Below are 18,440 nucleotides of genomic sequence, written 5' to 3'. Positions count from 1 at the left end.
GCATGAAGACACTGGCGTGGTACGAAGAGGCCTCTCTCCCACGAAGTCCCATACCCATAAAGTATTAACATTGAGCTCGAGTTTGTTTTACCTAGACTGGTCTTTGTTCATGCTCTTTTGCCCTGGCATAATTATTAATAATGGTCTCCTTTATTCTTGAATGTGTCCTGTTCACATTAATTACGGATGAATTTTATGGCCACCTCAGATCTTGCAAACCTTGAGGGAACAGTCAGTTCCTCTCTTACACAAGTTGTTCCAGAAAATAGAGGAAACATAAGAGCTGCTTGGATGATTTTAGGAGCTTAGTGTTATCTTGATTTCAAAACCAGATAAGAATAACAAAGGACAGAAAATAGACCGCATCTCTCTGTATCTCTGTACGTGCCAAAATTCCAAACAGAACTTTAGATAACCAAATTTAATAATGTGTTAAAATATATTATGAACAATTCAGTTCAGTTCAGTTGCTCAGCTGTGTCTGACTCTTTGCAACCCCATGGACTGCAGCAAGCCAGGCTTCCCTGTCCATCACCAACTCCCGGAGTTTATCCAAACTCATGTCCATTGAGTTGGTGATGCCATCCAACCATTTCATCCTGTCATCCCCTTCTCCTCTCACCTTCAATCTTTCCCAGCATCAGGGTCTTTTCAAATGAGTCAGTTCTTCACATCAGGTGGCCAAAGTATTGGAGTTTCAGCTTCAACATCAGTCCTTCCAATGAACACACAGGACTGATCTCCTTTAGGATGGACTGGTTGGATCTCCTTGCAGTCCAAGGGACTCTCAAGAGTCTTCTCCAACATGGCAGTTCAAAAGCATCAATTCTTCAGCACTCAACTTTCTTTTATAGTCCAACTCTCACATCCATAGCTGGAAAAACCATGGCTTTGACTAGTTGGACATTTGCTGGCAAAGTAATGTCTCTGCTTTTTAATATGCTGTCTAGGTTGGTTATAGCTTTTCTTCCAAGGAGCAAGTGCCTTTTAATTTCATGGTTGCAGTCACCATCTTCAGTGATTTTGGAGCCCCCCCCCCAAATAAAGTCAGCCTCTGTTTCCATTGTTTCCCCATCTATTTGCCAGGAAGTGATGGGACCAGATGCCGTGATCTTCGTTTTCTGAATGTTGAAAACTTAAGCCAACTTTTTCCACTCTCCTCTTTCACTTTCATCAAGAGGCTCTTTAGTTCTTCTTCATTTTCTGGCATAAGGGTGGTGTCATCTGCATATCTGAGGTTATTGATATTTCTCCCAGCAATCTTGATGCCAGCTTGTGCTTCATCCAACCCAGCGTTTCTCATGATGTACTCTGCATAGAAGTTAAATAAGCAGGGTGACAATATACAGCCTTGATGTACTCCTTTTCCTATTTGGAACCAGTCTGTTGTTCCATGTCCAGTTCTAACTGTTGCTTCATGAACAATTAGGATATATCTAAAAATGTAAGGATGATATGTTAATCAGAAAGTCTAACAATGTAATTCTTTATGTTAATAGATAAAAGGAGAAGGACTATATGATCACATTAAATGATCCAGAATAAAGTGTTTATAAATTTCTAAAACCAATTGTAGTAGAATATCTTAAGAAATTGGGAGGAGAAGGGAATTTACTAAATGCATTAAAGATTATATGCCAAATTCTTGGGACAAATTGTTGTTATTTACTCAGGGAACTTTTAGATACTTTCTCTTTAAAATTGGAAGGAAACAAGGATTCCTAATAACATTGAAAATATTGTAACAGTGGAAGGTCTGGCTCATGCTGTTGGGAAAAAAAACCATCCCAATATTGTAAAATAACTATCCTCCTATTAATATAAATTAATTAGTTAAAAAATAAACATGTGCAAGGACTGAAAAGGTGGAGATAAAAATTGTCATTACTTGCAGATGATACAATCATTTAACATGGAAAAATCATAGAATCAAAAGACAAACTAATAGAACTCAAAAAAGAGTTTAGTAGGTTTGCTAGACATAAAATCAACTTACAAAAATCAACAGCGTTTCTCCATGTTACCAATGATCAAGTGGAAAATACAATGTAAAATAGACATAATTTTCAATAGCAGCAAAAGTGTAAAGTCTCTCAACTTTATTATACATATTATACATTGATTATACATATGTAAGACTTGCATGGAGAAAGCTTTAAAATGCTAATACAGGAAACAGAAGATGAGACACCTGCGTTCCTGGATAAGATGACACAAAATGTCCATCTCTCCCATATAGTCTATGAATTCAATACATTTCTAGTAAAAATTCAAGTTAGTTTTTCTGGGCAAGCTCAAGAAGTTTTCTCTAAGATTTGTTTTGGAATAGTATAGATTCATGATTAGCTAAGTCAAATTTGAGAAAGACGAGGGAAGATGGGGATTTTTCCTTGTGAATATTGTCCCTTCAGCACACATGGTTTACACATGTAACATGTTTATGAGCTATATGATACACATATATCTATATTCTCCTTCTTTGCATTGTATCATAGGTATTATCAATATCTATACCGAGGTGTGATACTATAAATAATTAACAATAAGTACAGCAATATAAGGGGTTCCCAGGTGGCGCTAGTGGTAAAGAAACTGCCTGCCAATGCAGGAGATGTAAGAGACGGTTTGATCCCTGCGACAGGAAGATCCCCTGGAGGAGGGCATGGCAACCCGCTCGAGTATTCTTGTCTGGAGTATTCCATGGACAGAGGACCTGGCAGGCTACACTCCATAGGGTCACAAAGCGTCAGACGCAACTGAAGTGACTTAGCTCGCTCACTTTAAACACCAGATTAAAGAATTTGGATTTTAGGCATAGACGATACGAAGTCCCAACACTGAGGGAAAAATGGTTCAGTGGAAAGAGCATGGACTTTTTGTTCACATCTCTTGTGTCTCCTGCATTGGCAGGCAGGTCTTTACCATTAGTGCCACCTGGGATTAAAGTCTTCCACAGTTCACGCTTCCAACTGCTTACCAACCTATATCTAATAGCACTTAGGCTCTATCTCTGTCTGGCCTTACCTGTCCCGCCAGGCACACGGAGATGCTCAATGCCCAACTAGTTAATGAATCAATGCAAAGTGAGTATGTAGCACTCACATATTCCTCATAGTGGTTTCTGCAATCCTCCTAATTTAATAGAGAAAATGAGTTTGCTTAAGCCAAACAAAACAGGAAAGAGGAGGAATAATGTTTCTCTTTGGTCTTACCCACAGATGGATAATGAGTGCTTCTGTACCAGAGATCCTCTACTTTCAGGTTTGGATGGACAAATCTCCAGAGTAACCCTGAAATGCAGCTTGCTCAGCAGCTGGCCTCCTGGTGACCCCCAGAAATAACTCATGATCAACAAATGTTGATCATACCTCTCTGTTTTAGTGCCACAATCTCACTGTATCTTTCACCAAATCTCAGCCAGAGGGAGGTGTACAATCTGTTATCAGTGTCCTTCTTCCTCTTCAGCTCCTCTTGCTAACATAAAGAGAAGAGAGAGAGACGTCTGGTGGTTTCTACAGAGTGAAGATTGCATCTACTCTTTTTTAAGTAAGACCACTTTTTTCTTTTTCTATGAATTTCCTTTTGAAGTATGTGACCCACAACCTTATGTTATTTCCTGTGATACAACATAGTGATTTGGTATTTATAGATGGTTCGCAGTGAGCACCAAGAGAAGTCTAGTTGCACCGTCCCTGTATTACATAGTTATTGGCTAGATTCCCCACACTGTTAAGTAAGACAATTTTAAAAACTATTTTTATTTCTGGCTCTTCCCTGGTGGCTTGGTTGGTAAAGTATCTGCCTGCAATGCAGGAGACCCAGGTTTGACCCCTGGGTTGGGAGAAGGGAATGGCTACCCACTCCAGTATTCGTGCCTGGAGAGTTCCACAGACAGAGGAGCCTGGCAGGCTACTGTCCCTGGGGTCACAAAGAGTCAAGACTCGACTGGGCAACTAACACTTTCACTTGACTTTCATTTTTATTTCTAAGATTATGCATCCTTATTGACAATCCAGAAACAATTCTTACAGACTCTTTGGACACATATGTAAAAAAATTAAAAATAATTCTCCAATTCTAAATCACAAGGGAAGAAAAAATAATGGTTTTATGACCAGAGCTGAATTTCCCTCTCTTCTTTTTCAAAAAGTCTTTCAACCAAGCCACTCATCAGATCATAAGGAAAGGCAGTTTTTCAAAATGCCAACAAAACCCAGCAAAAGAGACCTAGATATAAAGCCAAAGTTATATCTCAAAACCCTCTGTTGCGAAAAAGGATAGGAAACCAAATCCCCATAGCTCATTAGAGAAGACCTTTAGAAAGAATTCAGACAGTTAGAACTACAATGGTGGGAATAGTTTCAAAAAGCAAATAATTAAAGAATGTTCAGCTTATTCAGCTTGAGAATATATTAAGCTTTCTCTTATTCTAGTAGAGGAGTTAAAAATATGAACTGATAGAGTTAATATTAAAATTTTTGTTACAGGAACTTCCTTGATGGTTCAGTGGCTAGGACTCCATGCTCCCAATGCAAAGGGCTGAGGTTCAATCCCTGGTCTGGGTACTAGATCCTGCTTGCCACAACTGAAAGATCCTGCATACTGCAACTAAGATTGGCACAGACCGTATATGTAAAACTTATATATCATTACCAACAAGAAGGTAGGGCAAGGGTGAAAGGAAATAACACAGAACAAAAGGTAGCAAAGGTAAGTCATTTTGAATCTAGGCTGTACTGCTCAGGAAAGTTGAATAAGGTGAAATTCTTCCGAGTCAGTATCATTATATCCTAGACTCAAAACCAGTGGACTATACACCATTAATAAATATCAAGTAACCCACAATTTTTGTGGTAATAAAAAATTTTAATTATCTATAAAATTCTATTCTGAAAAGCAGCAGGTCAAAATGACACCAATTTATCCAATCAGTTATAGAGGGAACCCTCCAAAGAGAACTATCTTAGTGGAAATTTAGATTGGAAGAAATAGAACATGGAGTAGACAGTATCAGGCTCTCAGTACCATTTTAGTAAGGCTTCTACCTACCTTAGCTTTGAGGAGGAGTAGTACTAATGGGGATCCCACAGAATATCTTAGAGGGATGTTCTCAGAGATAAAAGAGTCTGTAAATTTAGCTCTGAATTCTCTAAGTAAAGCTTGGGGAAAAATATATATTTAATTTTTAACTACTCAGAGCTTCAGACATGTTTTAATATTTAAGTTTAACATCTAGTTTTCATTTTCTGAAGTTTTTTTGGCGTTTAAATTTCTCAATTATGTTACATCGAAAAATGTATGAATGTGTCAATTAGTAGTGATGCATGAAGATATAAACCTACTTCTTTCATATCATCTGCATCTGAAGAGTGAATAAATGCTACCTTAATATCCTGCAAAGTTGCTTTGTGCGCCTGACAAAAAATTAGGGCAAATCATTCTACTTGCACATATTTTAAAAACTGTTATATAAGTTTCAGGTATACAGAATTATAATTCAACATCTGTATGTACTACTCCATTTCCACATCTTAAGCAGTTGGAGTTAATTAGTCTTCAATCTCACCTTCCCAAATATCTCCATTAACATCCAGCTTGTGATTCATGCAGCCCGGCATTTCTCAAATTCCGATCTTTTTAAGATTATTTTCTCATATAAACCAGGCCTCAGTGGCTATGAAAGATGAGCAGTGGGAGTCTTGGCTTATATTGATGACACTTTCTCAGGGGGAATATAATTTGAGTATAATTATAATCAATTCTTCCTAGTTGGTATATTTAGTAATACAATAGGAGGTGATGCTTAAAATTATATTATTTATTATTTGAGTAATACTGATTTCAGTCTGTGGAAAAGTTGAAATTTTCCATTTCCTTTACATTTCAACTACCCAGTTAGTAGGTCTGAAGTGTTACAGACAAATGATTTGTTGAGCTTTTACTTCATATTTGGGACAATTGCAGTTAGTACAACGTTTCCTGACGTTGAGCTGCTCAGGAGGAATAAAACTATAAGTTTCAAGTTTAACTGGTACAAAATAAAATATTAAAATTATAATTCTCAAGATAACTAAAAAGAAAGTAACACTAACCTGTCTCCTTTATCATAAGTCCTTTAGAGACTCTTTTCCTTCATCTTGTATATTATGAGAAATTACTCCTGGAGAATATAACCTCGGTATGTAATGAGAGTTACAAGCCATTCAGTCTTGGTCTCACATAGGAAGCATGTATTCAACTGTGCTTCTTCTTCACTTTGACAGTGTGAGCTATCAGCAATACCTGGTGGGGTGTCATTATACTCCCCAGCATAAATGACCATCTAGCCTGCCATTAGAACACTTTGCTGCTGCTAAGTCGCTTCAGTCGTGTCCGACTCTGTGCGACCCCGTAACGGCAGCCCACCAGGCTCCCCCGTCCCTGGGATTCTCTAGGCAAGAACGCTGGAGTGGGTTGCCATTTCCTTCTCCAATACAAAGCGAAAGCTCAGTCGTGTCTGACTCTTTCACAACCCCATGGACTGCAGCCTACCAGGCTCCTCCGTCCATGGGAGTTTCCAGGCAAGAGTACTGGAGTGGGTGCACACGTTATCTCCTGGCTTATGTTGATGACTCTTTCTCAGGGGGATTCTTCCATCATCTGGCCACAGGATGGCAGAATGAGCTTAAGGAAGCAAGCAAACCCTTTATGTATCTGATCAGGAATGTTTACCATTGTTATCAGATAAGGGCTAGCCTTAACCTCTAAATTCATAAAGCTTCCAAACATTAACTTCTCTGGAGAAATACCATGCTTGCTGAAAGAAATTAATTTTCACTGAACCAAAATAAGTCTGATGGTCATCTTAAGCAAGTTGTGCAATTTAGCCAAAGAATTCTTTAGGGTAAAATTCATTCTACTTGTTCAGAAAACCGGGAATAATGAGTATGATAATCACTGGTATCTGCAAAGTTTCATAGAGTCCCCGATTTACCATTGAAACAAATCTTGTCTCAGATTCTAGATGTTCAGGAATTCCAAGGACAGGGATGGTATAATTCAGTAGGGCTTTGATCACCATTTGAGGATCTGCTTTAGCCAATGGGAACACTTCTCATCTTCTAGACACCATGCATTCTATTACTGAATAGTATTTCTTACCCTCTGATGGCAAAAGCTCTACAATGTTCATTTGCTATCAGGTCTGAGGTGATGTGGGCCTCGGTATTCCCTGTAAAGAAAATTTGTTTTTTTTGAACATTTCTAACAATCAGCACACCTTTGTATTATGTACTGAAACATTTGGTCCTTATGTAGAAGTGGTGTATTCCAAGATTTTCATTATATTCATTTCACTTGAAAGATATTGCTGCTTAGGTTACATGAAAAGCCATGGATGTATACACTTGGGACACAGGGAAATAATGCCAATGGGTAAATCCTACATTCCTATGCTCTTTTTAGTTCCCCTTGAATTCCAGCTTTCCAATTTGGGAGGAGTTAATTATGTAATTCTTAAACTGTGAATATGAGTCCCTGGATAGAAGTAATGGAACTTCAATGTCCTCAGTCCAAACCTTAGACATTTTGTTACAAATTCATTTCCTGTAGATATTTTCTGTAGTCCTATATGAGTTCTGCAATGAACTATGTAAATCTGAATGGGAAATTTCAATGACTAATAAATCAGCAATCAATTCCTATGTGATACTTTAGTTCTTATTGACTCCATTTTTCTAAATTTGGTCTTTAGTATGCAGGACCCTCACTCATATTGGCAGTCAGTATAAATATTCACTTTAAGACTGGAGGCTAATTTAAAAGTTCACATAATAGCCATGAGTGCTGCTGCTTGGCCGATTTTATGTTTGTGAGAACATAAGCCTCTAAAACCTCATGAGGACTGACTATTGCATAAATGCTTTTATATTTCCCTGTGTGTCTCTCATACAAGATCCATTAGTGAACTATATTAAGTCAGCATTGGGAATACAAGTATCAGATTTACCGGACTGAGGCTGAGTATCTTTTAGAACTGGAAGGCAGTCATGTTCACTGCTTGTTTAGGATCTGGCAATTGAACAGCTGGATTCAAAAAAGTTACCCCTAATAATCAGAACAGCATAGTATTGGCACAAAAACAGACATATGGATCAATGAAACAGAACAGAGAGCCTAGAAATAAACGCACACACCTACAGTCAATTGATCTTTGACGAAGGAGTTAAGAATATACAAGGGAAAAAAAGAGAGTCTCTTCAGCAAGTGTAGTTAGGAAAGTTGGACAGCTGCATGTAAATCAATGAAGTTAGAATACTCTCTCACACCATACAAAAAATAAACTCAAAATGGCTTGAAGACTTAAAGAAAAAGTAACTTGAACCAGCTTTTTGGCCAACCCGATATAAGCCATGACACCATAAAACTTTCAGAAGGAAACATAGGCAAAATATCCTCTGACATAAATCATAGCAATGTTTTCCTAGGTCAGTCTCACAAGGCAAAAGAAATACAAGCAAAACTAAACAAATGGGACCTAGTCAAACTTAGAAAAAGCCTTTGCACAGCAAAGGAAAATATTTTTTTTTTTAAATGAAAAGACATCCTGTGGAATGGGGAAAAATATTTGCAAAGAATGTGACTGGCAAGGGCTTAATTTCCAAGATATGCAAACAGCTCATACAGCTCAATATAAAAACAACAAACAACTCAATCAACAGATAGAAAAGACTTCCTTGGTGGTTGGTCCAGTGGTGAAGTATCCACCTTCCAATGCAGGGAATGTGGGTTCCATCCCTGGTTGGAGAACTAAAGTCCCACATGCTGCAGAGAAACTAAGCCCATTCGCTACAACTGCTGAGCACAGAGGCAACAGCTAAAGGGTCTGTGTGCCACATCAGGAGACCTGGCGTGATGCAAGGAAGAGCCCGTGTGTGGCAACCTAGACCCGATGCAGCCAAATTAGAAAAAAAAAGAAACAGAAACCCTAGATAGACGTTTCTTCCAAAAAAAGACATATAGATGGCCCACAGGCCGGGGAAAAGATGCTCCAGCATTGCTAATTATTAAAGAAATGCACATCAAAACCTCATGCTAGTCAGAATGGTTATCATGAAAAAGTCTAGAAACAATAAATGCTGGAGAGGGTGCGGACACAAAGGAAGGGAAACCTCCTATGCTGTTGGTGGGAATGTAAGTTGGTGTAGCCACTGTGGAGAACAGCATGGAGTTTCCTTAAAAAACGAAAAATAGAGTTACTCTATGATCCGGCAATCCCACTCGTAGGTATGTGCATGCTCAACTTGCTCAGTCGTGTCCAACTCTTCACAACCCCATACACTGTAGCCCGCCAGGCTCGTCTGTCCATGAAATGCTCCAAGCAAGAATATTGGAGTGGGTTGTCATTTCCTCCCCCTGGGGATCTTCCTGACCGAGGGATCGTACCTGCATCCTCTTACATCTCCTGCATTGGCAGGCAGGTTCTTACCACTAGCACCACCTGGGAAGCCCTCCCAAAGTCTGCAGTTGCCCCTAAAGCCCACAGTCTCAGGCTAGTTGCAGGGATTTAACCACTGCATCTGCAACTCAGGAGTGATTTCCCTTTCTCTTCTTTGGTCACACATCCCCTGGTGCTCTGCGTTGGTTCTGGCTGTCTGTGCCTCTGCTTCTAGGCCGCCCTCCCGTGTCTCATTGCTGCTGCTGCTGCTGCTGCTAAGTTGCTTCAGTCGTGTCCAACTCTGTGCGACTCCGTAGACGGTAGCCCACCAGGCTCCCCGTACCTGGGATTCTCCAGGCAAGAACACTGGAGTGGGTTGCCATTTCCTTCTCCAATGCATGAAAGTGAAAAGTCAAAGTGAAGTCGCTTAGTCGTGTCCGACTCCTAGCGACCCCATGGACTGCAGCCCACCAGGCTCTTCCGTCCATGGGATTTTCCAGGCAAGAGTACTGGAGTGGGGGGCCATTGCCTTCTCCCCCAGAGTCTTATTAGAGGTGTCTTATTAGAGGTCACTTGCTTAGTTGGGGTGAGGAGAGGGAGGGGTACAGCAGACACAGTTGGGGTGTGTGGGGAGAGTGCCTGTTGTGGCTGAGACCTTTGGGAGGGAGGTCGCCACAGTCTGAGGCAGGTGGCCAGCTTCCCCAGGGGAGTTGACCCTGGGTTGTGAGTCCCTTGGCAGAACCAGGCTGCTCAGGCTCCCAGGAAGATGTGAGCAGCGACACGTGCCTGCTCAGAGCTTGGTGACAACTGTGGCCCCTGGGGTTGAGGCTGTAGCAGCCTCGTGTCCTCACCTCTGGCACTTCCGTGGTTTTTCTACCTCTGGAGCTGCAGACCACGGCTGACTCATCCCCCTAAGGCAGTCAGCCAAGGCAAGGTCCCGGGTTCTGCAAGCACTCAGAGTTAGAGCGTTCCTATAGCAAGGATCTCTTGCTTCTGAGGGAGGCAGGCCCAGGCTTCCCTGGACTCCCTCAGCTATGTCCTACTAGCCGCCTCAGAGCATCTTCAGGGCAGCCAATCCGGTCCTTTTCCTGGGGTCCGATCCCTGAAGCCTGAGCCTCAGCACACTGTCCCCACTCTCTGCGGTGGCGTGGCCATGTAAGCTGCTTCTAGACTGAAGTGCTGTTTGGCAGTGACTCTGTGGTGAATTCTCTCCATTTTGCCTTGTGAGCAGCTTCCCTTGTGGCTCAGCTGGTATAGAATCTGCCTGTAAAGCGGGAGACCTAGGTTCGATCCTTGGATTGGGAAGATCCCTTGGAGAAGGGAAAGGCTACCCACTCCAGTATTCTGGCCTGAAGAATTCCATGAACTGTATAGTCCATAGGATTGCAAAGAGTCAGACACGACTGAGCGACTTTCACTTTCTGCCTTCTGAACACTTGTTGCTGCGCTCCCCTCTGAGGTTCTGATGCTCTCCCCTGTCCCCGCCCCTGAGGGGGTTTCTGAGTGTACCAAAACTTTTCCTCCCTCACGAATCCCGCTCTGGGTGCAGGTTCAGTTCAGTTCAGTCGCTCAGTCATGTCTGACTCTTTGCGACCCCATGGACTGCAGTGTGCCAGGCTTCCCTGTCCATCACCAACTCCCGGAGTTTACTCAAACTCATGTCTATTGAGTCGGTGATGCCATCCAACCCTCTCATCCTCCGTCTTCCCCTTCTCCTCCTGCCTTCAATCTTTTCCAGCATCAGGGTCTTTTCCAGTGAGTGAGTTCTTAGCATCTTGGCTTGTCTTTTTGGAAGTCTGGGGTCTTCTGTCAGCATTCAGAAGGTATTCTGTAGAATTTGTTTCACACGCAAGATGAATTTTTGATTTATTTGTCCATAGGAGAAGCTCATCTCTGTCTCTTGTTCCTTTGCCATTGAAAGTCCAGTATTTTTAATTTTTTAAAGGAATTTCCATATTGTTTTTCATAGTGTCTAAAGCAATTTATATTCCCACTAGCAGTGAACAAGGGTTCCCTTTGCTTCACATCCTAGTCAGCACTTGTTTTATCTTTTTAATAATAGTCATTCTCACAGGTGTGAGGTGATATCTTATTGGAGTTTTGATTTGCATTTCCTGATCATTAGTAACTCTGAGCACCTTTTCATGTACCTGCTGGTCATTTGAAAATTTTGTTTGGGAAAATGTCTATTCAGGTCCTTTGTCCATCTAAAAAATTGGATTATTTGATTTTTTTGCTATTGAATTCCTTATATGTTTTGCATATTAAACTTTATTAGATATATGGTTGGAAAATATTTTCTCACATTTCATAGGTTGTTTTTTCATTTCTGCTCTATCTTTAATTCAATGAAGTGCAGTTATTCTTTCTATATTTTTTCCTATGTTATAATTGCTTACAGTGGGAGGAGTAGTACAATTCCATTTGCTTTGGGGAGGGCTAGTCCAGTTTCATTTGCCTTTTCATGTCAAGCTGTGGAAATCTTATCTTAGGCTTTTCAAAGAACATTTTCCCTTATTTCTAAGCTTTTGTTCAAAAGACTAGACTTTATCCATTCATCTTCCACATGATACATTGGAGTAAAAAGTCAGTGTGACCTCCTCTAGAAAATCCTTTCATTCCCATTTCTCAAGGGAAGAGCACTGAATTCCTCAAACTAAATCTGTATTGTTTAAAACGATGATTAGTCTCTGTTTTTAGCAACTTGCGTATGCTTTTGCTTTATTTCTCATATTCAGCCCTTCCATTCACAGATTCAGAATTTCAAAAGCAGATATTGTTTCTAGACTCTATGCTGTGTTAGATATATGGTCTTGGGAACTTATAACATCTTTTCAAATTTTCTTGTCCTCATCTGTGAAGTGGAAAATGCTATCTAACTTCATCGTGTTGTAGTAAGTGTTCATATCTATGCCATGGTATTTTGTATAGAAACTGGCACATGGTAGATTCATGGTAAATATGCCTCATTATTTTTGCCTCATTTCTCTTCCTTTCTTCATCCATGTACACTTCCCATTCATCTTTTCTTTCTTCATTTTCCTTCCTTCTTCTTCCATGATGCCTAGTATAGGATTGGGTATACAGCAAGTATAACTGATAGAGGGGGACATTCTACTATTAAGAAAATAAAGACATATGTTTAAAAATGGAATCTTTATTTCTTAGAGTGATGTGTCAATTTTCTCATCGATTGCTTGTTTATTGACTCATTCATCCATTTTAATTTATCTCACACAAAATGCCAACTGGTTCTCATTTGCCTTTTTTTTCTGACTGGGAAGGAAATCCCACTTTGACATGGGTGCTGCTGGCAAATCTTCCACATTTACACAGAGTGCCCAGCCTAGACATGGGATATGTGTTATCCTTCTGCCTGGCTAACCCCAGGTATGTCTCATCTCTTTTAGTTCACTGAACACAAGCCTGGCTCATTTCCAAAACTAATAAAGGGAAGGCCTTGTCCTACTGCAATGAGATCTATTCAGTCCCCTGCAACACAACCCTCCATTCTCTCTGGATATATCAGTCATGAAGCCTTGTTTAATGACCATTTCCATCCTTCTGATCCTGGTTCATAAGACTCCAGGTAACTCAGACCTCTCTCAAAGGTTCTGGGGTCTTGCTTGTGCTGTTGGTTTCTTGGTAACTTCTGAGATGATTTCTACTCACATATAGTAGGCACTACCTAAAGCCTTTTCTGGTCTCAGGTTTAGAATGTTACTCCCAAGATTCATCTCATGTCAAGATCACCCTGGTTTTGCTCTGCCAAAACAAATTTAAGATTGTTGTTCTTATTGTTCCTGGGATAGTGAAGTGTCGAACAAAGCATTTCAGATAATGCTGTAATTGGGATGGAAGTTTGACTCATGGGTTTAGTGTGAGAGATTAGATCCAAGTTGGGGAGCTATAGGAGGAATCGATGGTAATTTGGAGTTTGGAGAGTGCATTGTAGTGGGGATAGTATGTGACCTTAGAGATAGAGGAATATTGAAAAAATAAGTGGGGATCAACAGGGGGTGAGCAATTCTATAAATTCTATAAATGAATTGGGCTGGACTAATATTTTGCTGTAGCCTGGAGAGGGAATGGTGGGGTTTTTTGTGGTTTTATTATTATTATTATTATTTTGAGCTGGGATGAAGTTGGGTAGAACTTGGAGCTAGGGTAGAGTGAAGTTCATAGTTGAGCTATATTTTGGATTGACACTGTGAATTGGGGTTGAATGGCTTGGCCAGTGTTATGTTTGTGTTAAGTTTTATAACTGAACCTTAGATCGGTATTCAGAAGAGACAGGGCTGGGAGTTTTAGAGAAGTGTGTGGTTCATGTAGGTGTGTTATTCAAGCAGAGTATATGCAGGCTTTATCTAGGAAGAGGTTGACTTAGCCTGAATTTGGCGATGAATAAAGTTGAGTAAGACAGAATGGGGAGGACAGATGCTGGATGGAAAATAGGTAGTAATATTTTAAAACTCTTTTTAAAAAAGTTTCTTGCTTATGATTTTTCAGGGGCACTGAAGAACAGTAGATATATAACTGTAGGCAGTGAGGATAAATGAAATCAGGAGGCTGGAATGTCTTCAAGGCTCTCCCGTAAAACTTTGGACAGTACAGAGAGACAAGGCAGTAGTCTCAACCCAACCCTATAGAATACCAAGGCTGTCTCTCCTTTCTTGGCATTGAATTCAGAGTCGATATGCTTAGTGTTTTCTCCTCTTCCTTTTTTCCTCCCTCTCTTTTTTCTTTCCCCCCTCTCCTTCCCTTCCCCCTATTTTTCCTGGTTCTCACTTACCTTCCTCTCACTTACCTACCCTTTGTTCCCATCCTGTTTCATCCTACCTACTTTAAATACATTTTTTTTTCTCATGTTTGTTAAAGCTCAGTTTCCATGTTGTAATAGCAGAAACCACAGGTGGGTTTGCCCCCACAAAATCAACAAAAAAGGAAGGAAGGAAGACAGCCTGGAAGACAGGACTCTATGCTTCAAAAGTTGTACATAGCGTTGTTTCTTTAACTGTTTAATACTTTCACCTGGCAGAATTAATGGGCAGGAACAGTTCTACACAAACTTTTCTGGAATAATCAAAGTCATGTTGTCCTTTCATCACCCCCAAACATATGCATCTGAAATTGAACTTTTTGAAAGCTAAGACTGTTTTAAAATTCTGTATTGTTGGTATTTGTCTGAGTGCTTTGTACAGAGTAGATTCTGATGAATGTTTACTCAGTGAATGGACATAAAAATGACTTATGCCTAAAAAATATGTATGAGTAGGAAAAACATTAGGAGGTGGATGGAAGAGGATCATGTTTAGGGAGCACACACAGCAGAGAAATCATTTATTGTATTGATTCTAACTCTGGATGGAGTTCTTCAGAAGAGTTAGGAACACAAGTGGTGTTTTTTAAATTTATAATATTTAACTTGCTCTTAAAACAAGTCCAATGTAGGAAAATGAGCTGGGCAACATCTATGGGTGAATGTGAGGTCAGCAGGGTTGTGTCCCTCACTTAAAGAAGAGCCCTGAGGAGAGTTTTCTGGGAAACTCTAGGTTATTACAAAGTATGACACATCTAATTAACCTCCTTCTTCACAAACACAGTTGAAATTTCCTGATCAGGTGCAAACTTTCCTGTTCCCATTTCTTTCATGGGGAGACTCAGGCTAGAGATCCAGAGGTCAGTGACAATGCTGGCATTTAAGACCAGGTCTCTTCTGACTTCAATTTGAAGATGGAAGGATCACCAACAGTGACATTAACTTGATGTGAGTGTTATTATGCTGCAGGGCAATACAGAGTCAGAACAGTTGAAGGAGTGAGAAGCTATAATGGACTTGAGTTTGTGCAAGCTCCAGGAGATTGGAAAAACAGAGAAGCCTGGTGTGCTGCAGTCCATGGGGTCACAAAGAGTCGGACACAACGGAGCAACTGAACAACAAGTAGAATTCTCCTAGGGCTGCCTTGACCTGATTTTCATAGGAAACGTTGGCTTGCCTGATCCTCATTCTTGATATCTATGTCCTTATCCACTCTCTGGTGACTAGAAAGAGAAGATCTTGAGTGTCTTGGTTGGGAGAAGCAGCAAGTCCTCCAGTTCAGATGTTGGACAAAAGAGGGTAGATGTAACTGGAAAGAACCCCCGAAGCTCCTTTCCTCCTATAAGTAGGATGTACCAAAAGAGAGATTTCACGATGAGTGTGAGGGCCACTGGAGGAAACCTAGTGGAACCATGATGCTGGAGCATGGACGAAGGGCTGCCATTTTTTACCTCCTTCCTCTGGTTAACCAGCAAGCTGGCTGATGTAGCAGCAACTGAGTGCCTTCTCCGGATTGAAGTGCCCATTTCTGGTGCAGTTTATACATATGCCAGCACCCCAATGCTATGGGATTGCCACTGAGGCATTTTTCTTCTTTCCTTCCCCTTCCATTCTCTTACACCATCTAAACCTGGAAAATTTTACTTTTTCTTGTCAAAAAATTAATAAGACACTTTTTCTTTGCAGGAAATAACATCAAACTTGCTTTTCCCAATTTTTATTAATGGGGGTGGGCATTTGGAGACCTCTGCACACATAGCACTGAATGCGTGCCTTGGTGCAGAGAGAGTGCTGATAAACTGATGTGGAAAAGGATAGGTGAATGGTTGCAAAGGTCCTTGAATGCTAAGCTATGGATTTTGAACTATCTGTTGAAAGCTGTGGAAGGCCTTTCGCCTGAAGATGTCATGCAGGAAGATGCTACCCTCTCCTAGAAATCCTATTATAAAAGAGGCAATGTGATACAGAGAAGGAAGAGCATGGTCTATCACGTAGACCAGAAATTGGAGGCTTCCCTGATGGCTCAGTGGTAAAGAATCTGCCTGCAGTTCAGGAGACCCAGGTTCGATCCCTGAGTTGGGAAGATCCCCTGGAGAAGGGAATGGCTACTCACTCACAGTATTCTTGCCTGGAGAATTCCATGGATAGAGGAGCCTGGCAAGCTCTAGTCCATAGGGTTGTAAAGAGTTGAACATGACTGAGCGACTAACACTAACACCATGAATGTGATACAGAGAAGAAAGAGCATAGTCTATTGTGTAGACCAGAAATTGAAATACAAGCTATGGAAATGTGGACAGAACAATGCTCTCTTTGAGTCTCAATGTCTTTATCTAAATGATGGAGATAACAGAAGGTTTGATGAGGGTTCAGTGAAATGTGATTTGCAAAATGCTTGATATATTGTAGATGCTGAACATATATGGTCGTGATCATTAGTATTATTTTCTTTCTAGCGGTTCCTTTGTCCTTGGAAGATCCAACAGGTAACTAACTTATTCTGGAAGTTGCTCAGTTGGGTCCGGCTCTTTGTGATCCCATGCTATACAGTCCATGGAATTCTCCAGGCCAGAACACTGAAGTGGGTAGCCATTCCCTTCTCCAGGGGATCTTCCCAACCCAGGGATGGAACTCAGGTCTCCCACACTGCGGGCAGATTCTTTACTGTGTGAGCCACCAGGGAGGCCCTAATACCACTTCATGACTTTTATTTACAGAATGCTGACAAAGTGTCAAGAACTTTCTCAGCTGAAGAGCCTATATACACATGCATATATCTTAATGACTAATACATAGCTATCACTATTGGGCTATCACAAATGGGCTTTAGCCATATTTGTGATAGATGCTCACGTGTATACACATGTGTACATATATATGTGTACATATATGCTCAATTAATGTGTGAATGTGGATGTGTGAGTAAAATGAATTGTGCATGTGTGCCTCTGTGTGTGTGCTGCCTACGTACATACAGTATCTATTTCTGTGGGGCCAAAGTACAAAGAGAAACATGCATTGTATATATTTGCTCAGATGTTTCGGACTACAAAGGTGTGCAGCTGCTCAAATAAGTGTTCTTTGCCTCAGAGTAGGTGCTGGTTAACTCTGATGAGAGCTGTGTGTGAGGAATATACATCCAAATGAGCATTTGAAAACATGTCCAATATATGCTCCCAGTGGCAGTCTTGAAATCCTGGACCCTCAAGAAAAGACTTTCATATCAACCGCACTACCTAATGTTTAATTCCTTCTTATTATGTGCCTGATACTTTTCTGAGCATATGATGTATGTTAATTTATTCATCATAAAATTGTTAAGAAGTTGGCTCTGTTACTACGCCCATTGTGAGCCAGAAAATGGAGGTAACCTTGCTCGAGGATGAAAAGCCACAGTGAAAGAGTCCAGATTTGAACTGAGATGGTTTTGACTCCATATCCGATGCTCTTAATATTTGTAGGGCTTGTCTTTAAATTATGCCTCTCTATTCCTATTATTACCACTGCTGCATAGAAATTAATATGGCTGTGTTTTTCCCAGGTGGCCTGTTCAGATCCTATTATGGCAAGAGCCAAGAAGAGTCTTGGAATCCATGCCAGCTTCACCAAGGCACATGCCGAAATGCCTGCAGAAAATATGAACTTCAGTACTTAACCTGTCTAAACCACGAAAAGTGCTGCCTAAAATTTTTTGTGAAAGTGGCAACAGCAAACAATGTGAAGGAGGAGTCTAACTCCAACTCCAGTTTGTCAGTTACAATGCTTTCAAACTATTCTCAGATTTGAATATCACCAACTTTACCCCCTCCTGGGGTAGTTCTTCTCCCATCTGGAACACGCTTCCCATAAAAATGCATTCCTTCTCATGTGTGTGTCTTTCCTCTGTGAGCAGTCATTATTGGACGGGGGAAGGTTAGGCTGGGGGCTGGAGAGACACGTAGTATAGGAAAGGGCACTGACCCAAGAAGCAAATAGGATGCTAGGGTAGCTCGGTAGATATCGAAGAAGGGAGGAGACCACATTTCTGGCCTTCTTTGGTACCATGAGGAAGGCTGTGATGTGTTCTAGAGATTGCAAGAGGGAAGATAAAAACTGGATTGAGTCTGGATGATCCAGTGAGCATGTAGGGGAGATCACTGAGTCCCCTGAATAAACACTTTAGGAATATCTTGTTATGTCTGGTATTACATGATGTCTTCAGGAAAA

General features: G+C 40.8%; 1 protein-coding gene across 2 annotated transcripts; it reads left to right on the top strand.

Annotated features, from left to right (window-relative positions):
• Positions 1 to 12,901: 12,901 nt before the first annotated feature.
• Positions 12,902 to 18,100, top strand: DEFB116 (defensin beta 116). Of its 2 annotated transcripts, XM_060397828.1 has the most exons (3): positions 12,914 to 13,004; positions 16,691 to 16,720; positions 17,776 to 18,100. In XM_060397828.1, exons 1-3 carry the CDS (start codon positions 12,947 to 12,949, stop codon positions 18,018 to 18,020), a joined length of 333 nt encoding a protein of 110 aa, XP_060253811.1. In that variant the 5' UTR covers positions 12,914 to 12,946; the 3' UTR covers positions 18,021 to 18,100. The 2 variants fall into 2 exon arrangements, with proteins under 2 accessions (XP_012044394.1, XP_060253811.1); XM_012189004.5 differs by lacking the exon at positions 16,691 to 16,720 and having other exon boundaries at positions 12,902 to 13,004.
• Positions 18,101 to 18,440: the final 340 nt, after the last annotated feature.

The sequence above is a fragment of the Ovis aries genome, chromosome 13, assembly GCF_016772045.2.
Source record: "Ovis aries strain OAR_USU_Benz2616 breed Rambouillet chromosome 13, ARS-UI_Ramb_v3.0, whole genome shotgun sequence".
Lineage (NCBI taxonomy): Eukaryota > Metazoa > Chordata > Mammalia > Artiodactyla > Bovidae > Ovis > Ovis aries.
The sequence above is the reverse complement of the archived record's forward strand: the minus strand, read 5'-3'. Positions and strand labels throughout refer to the sequence as shown.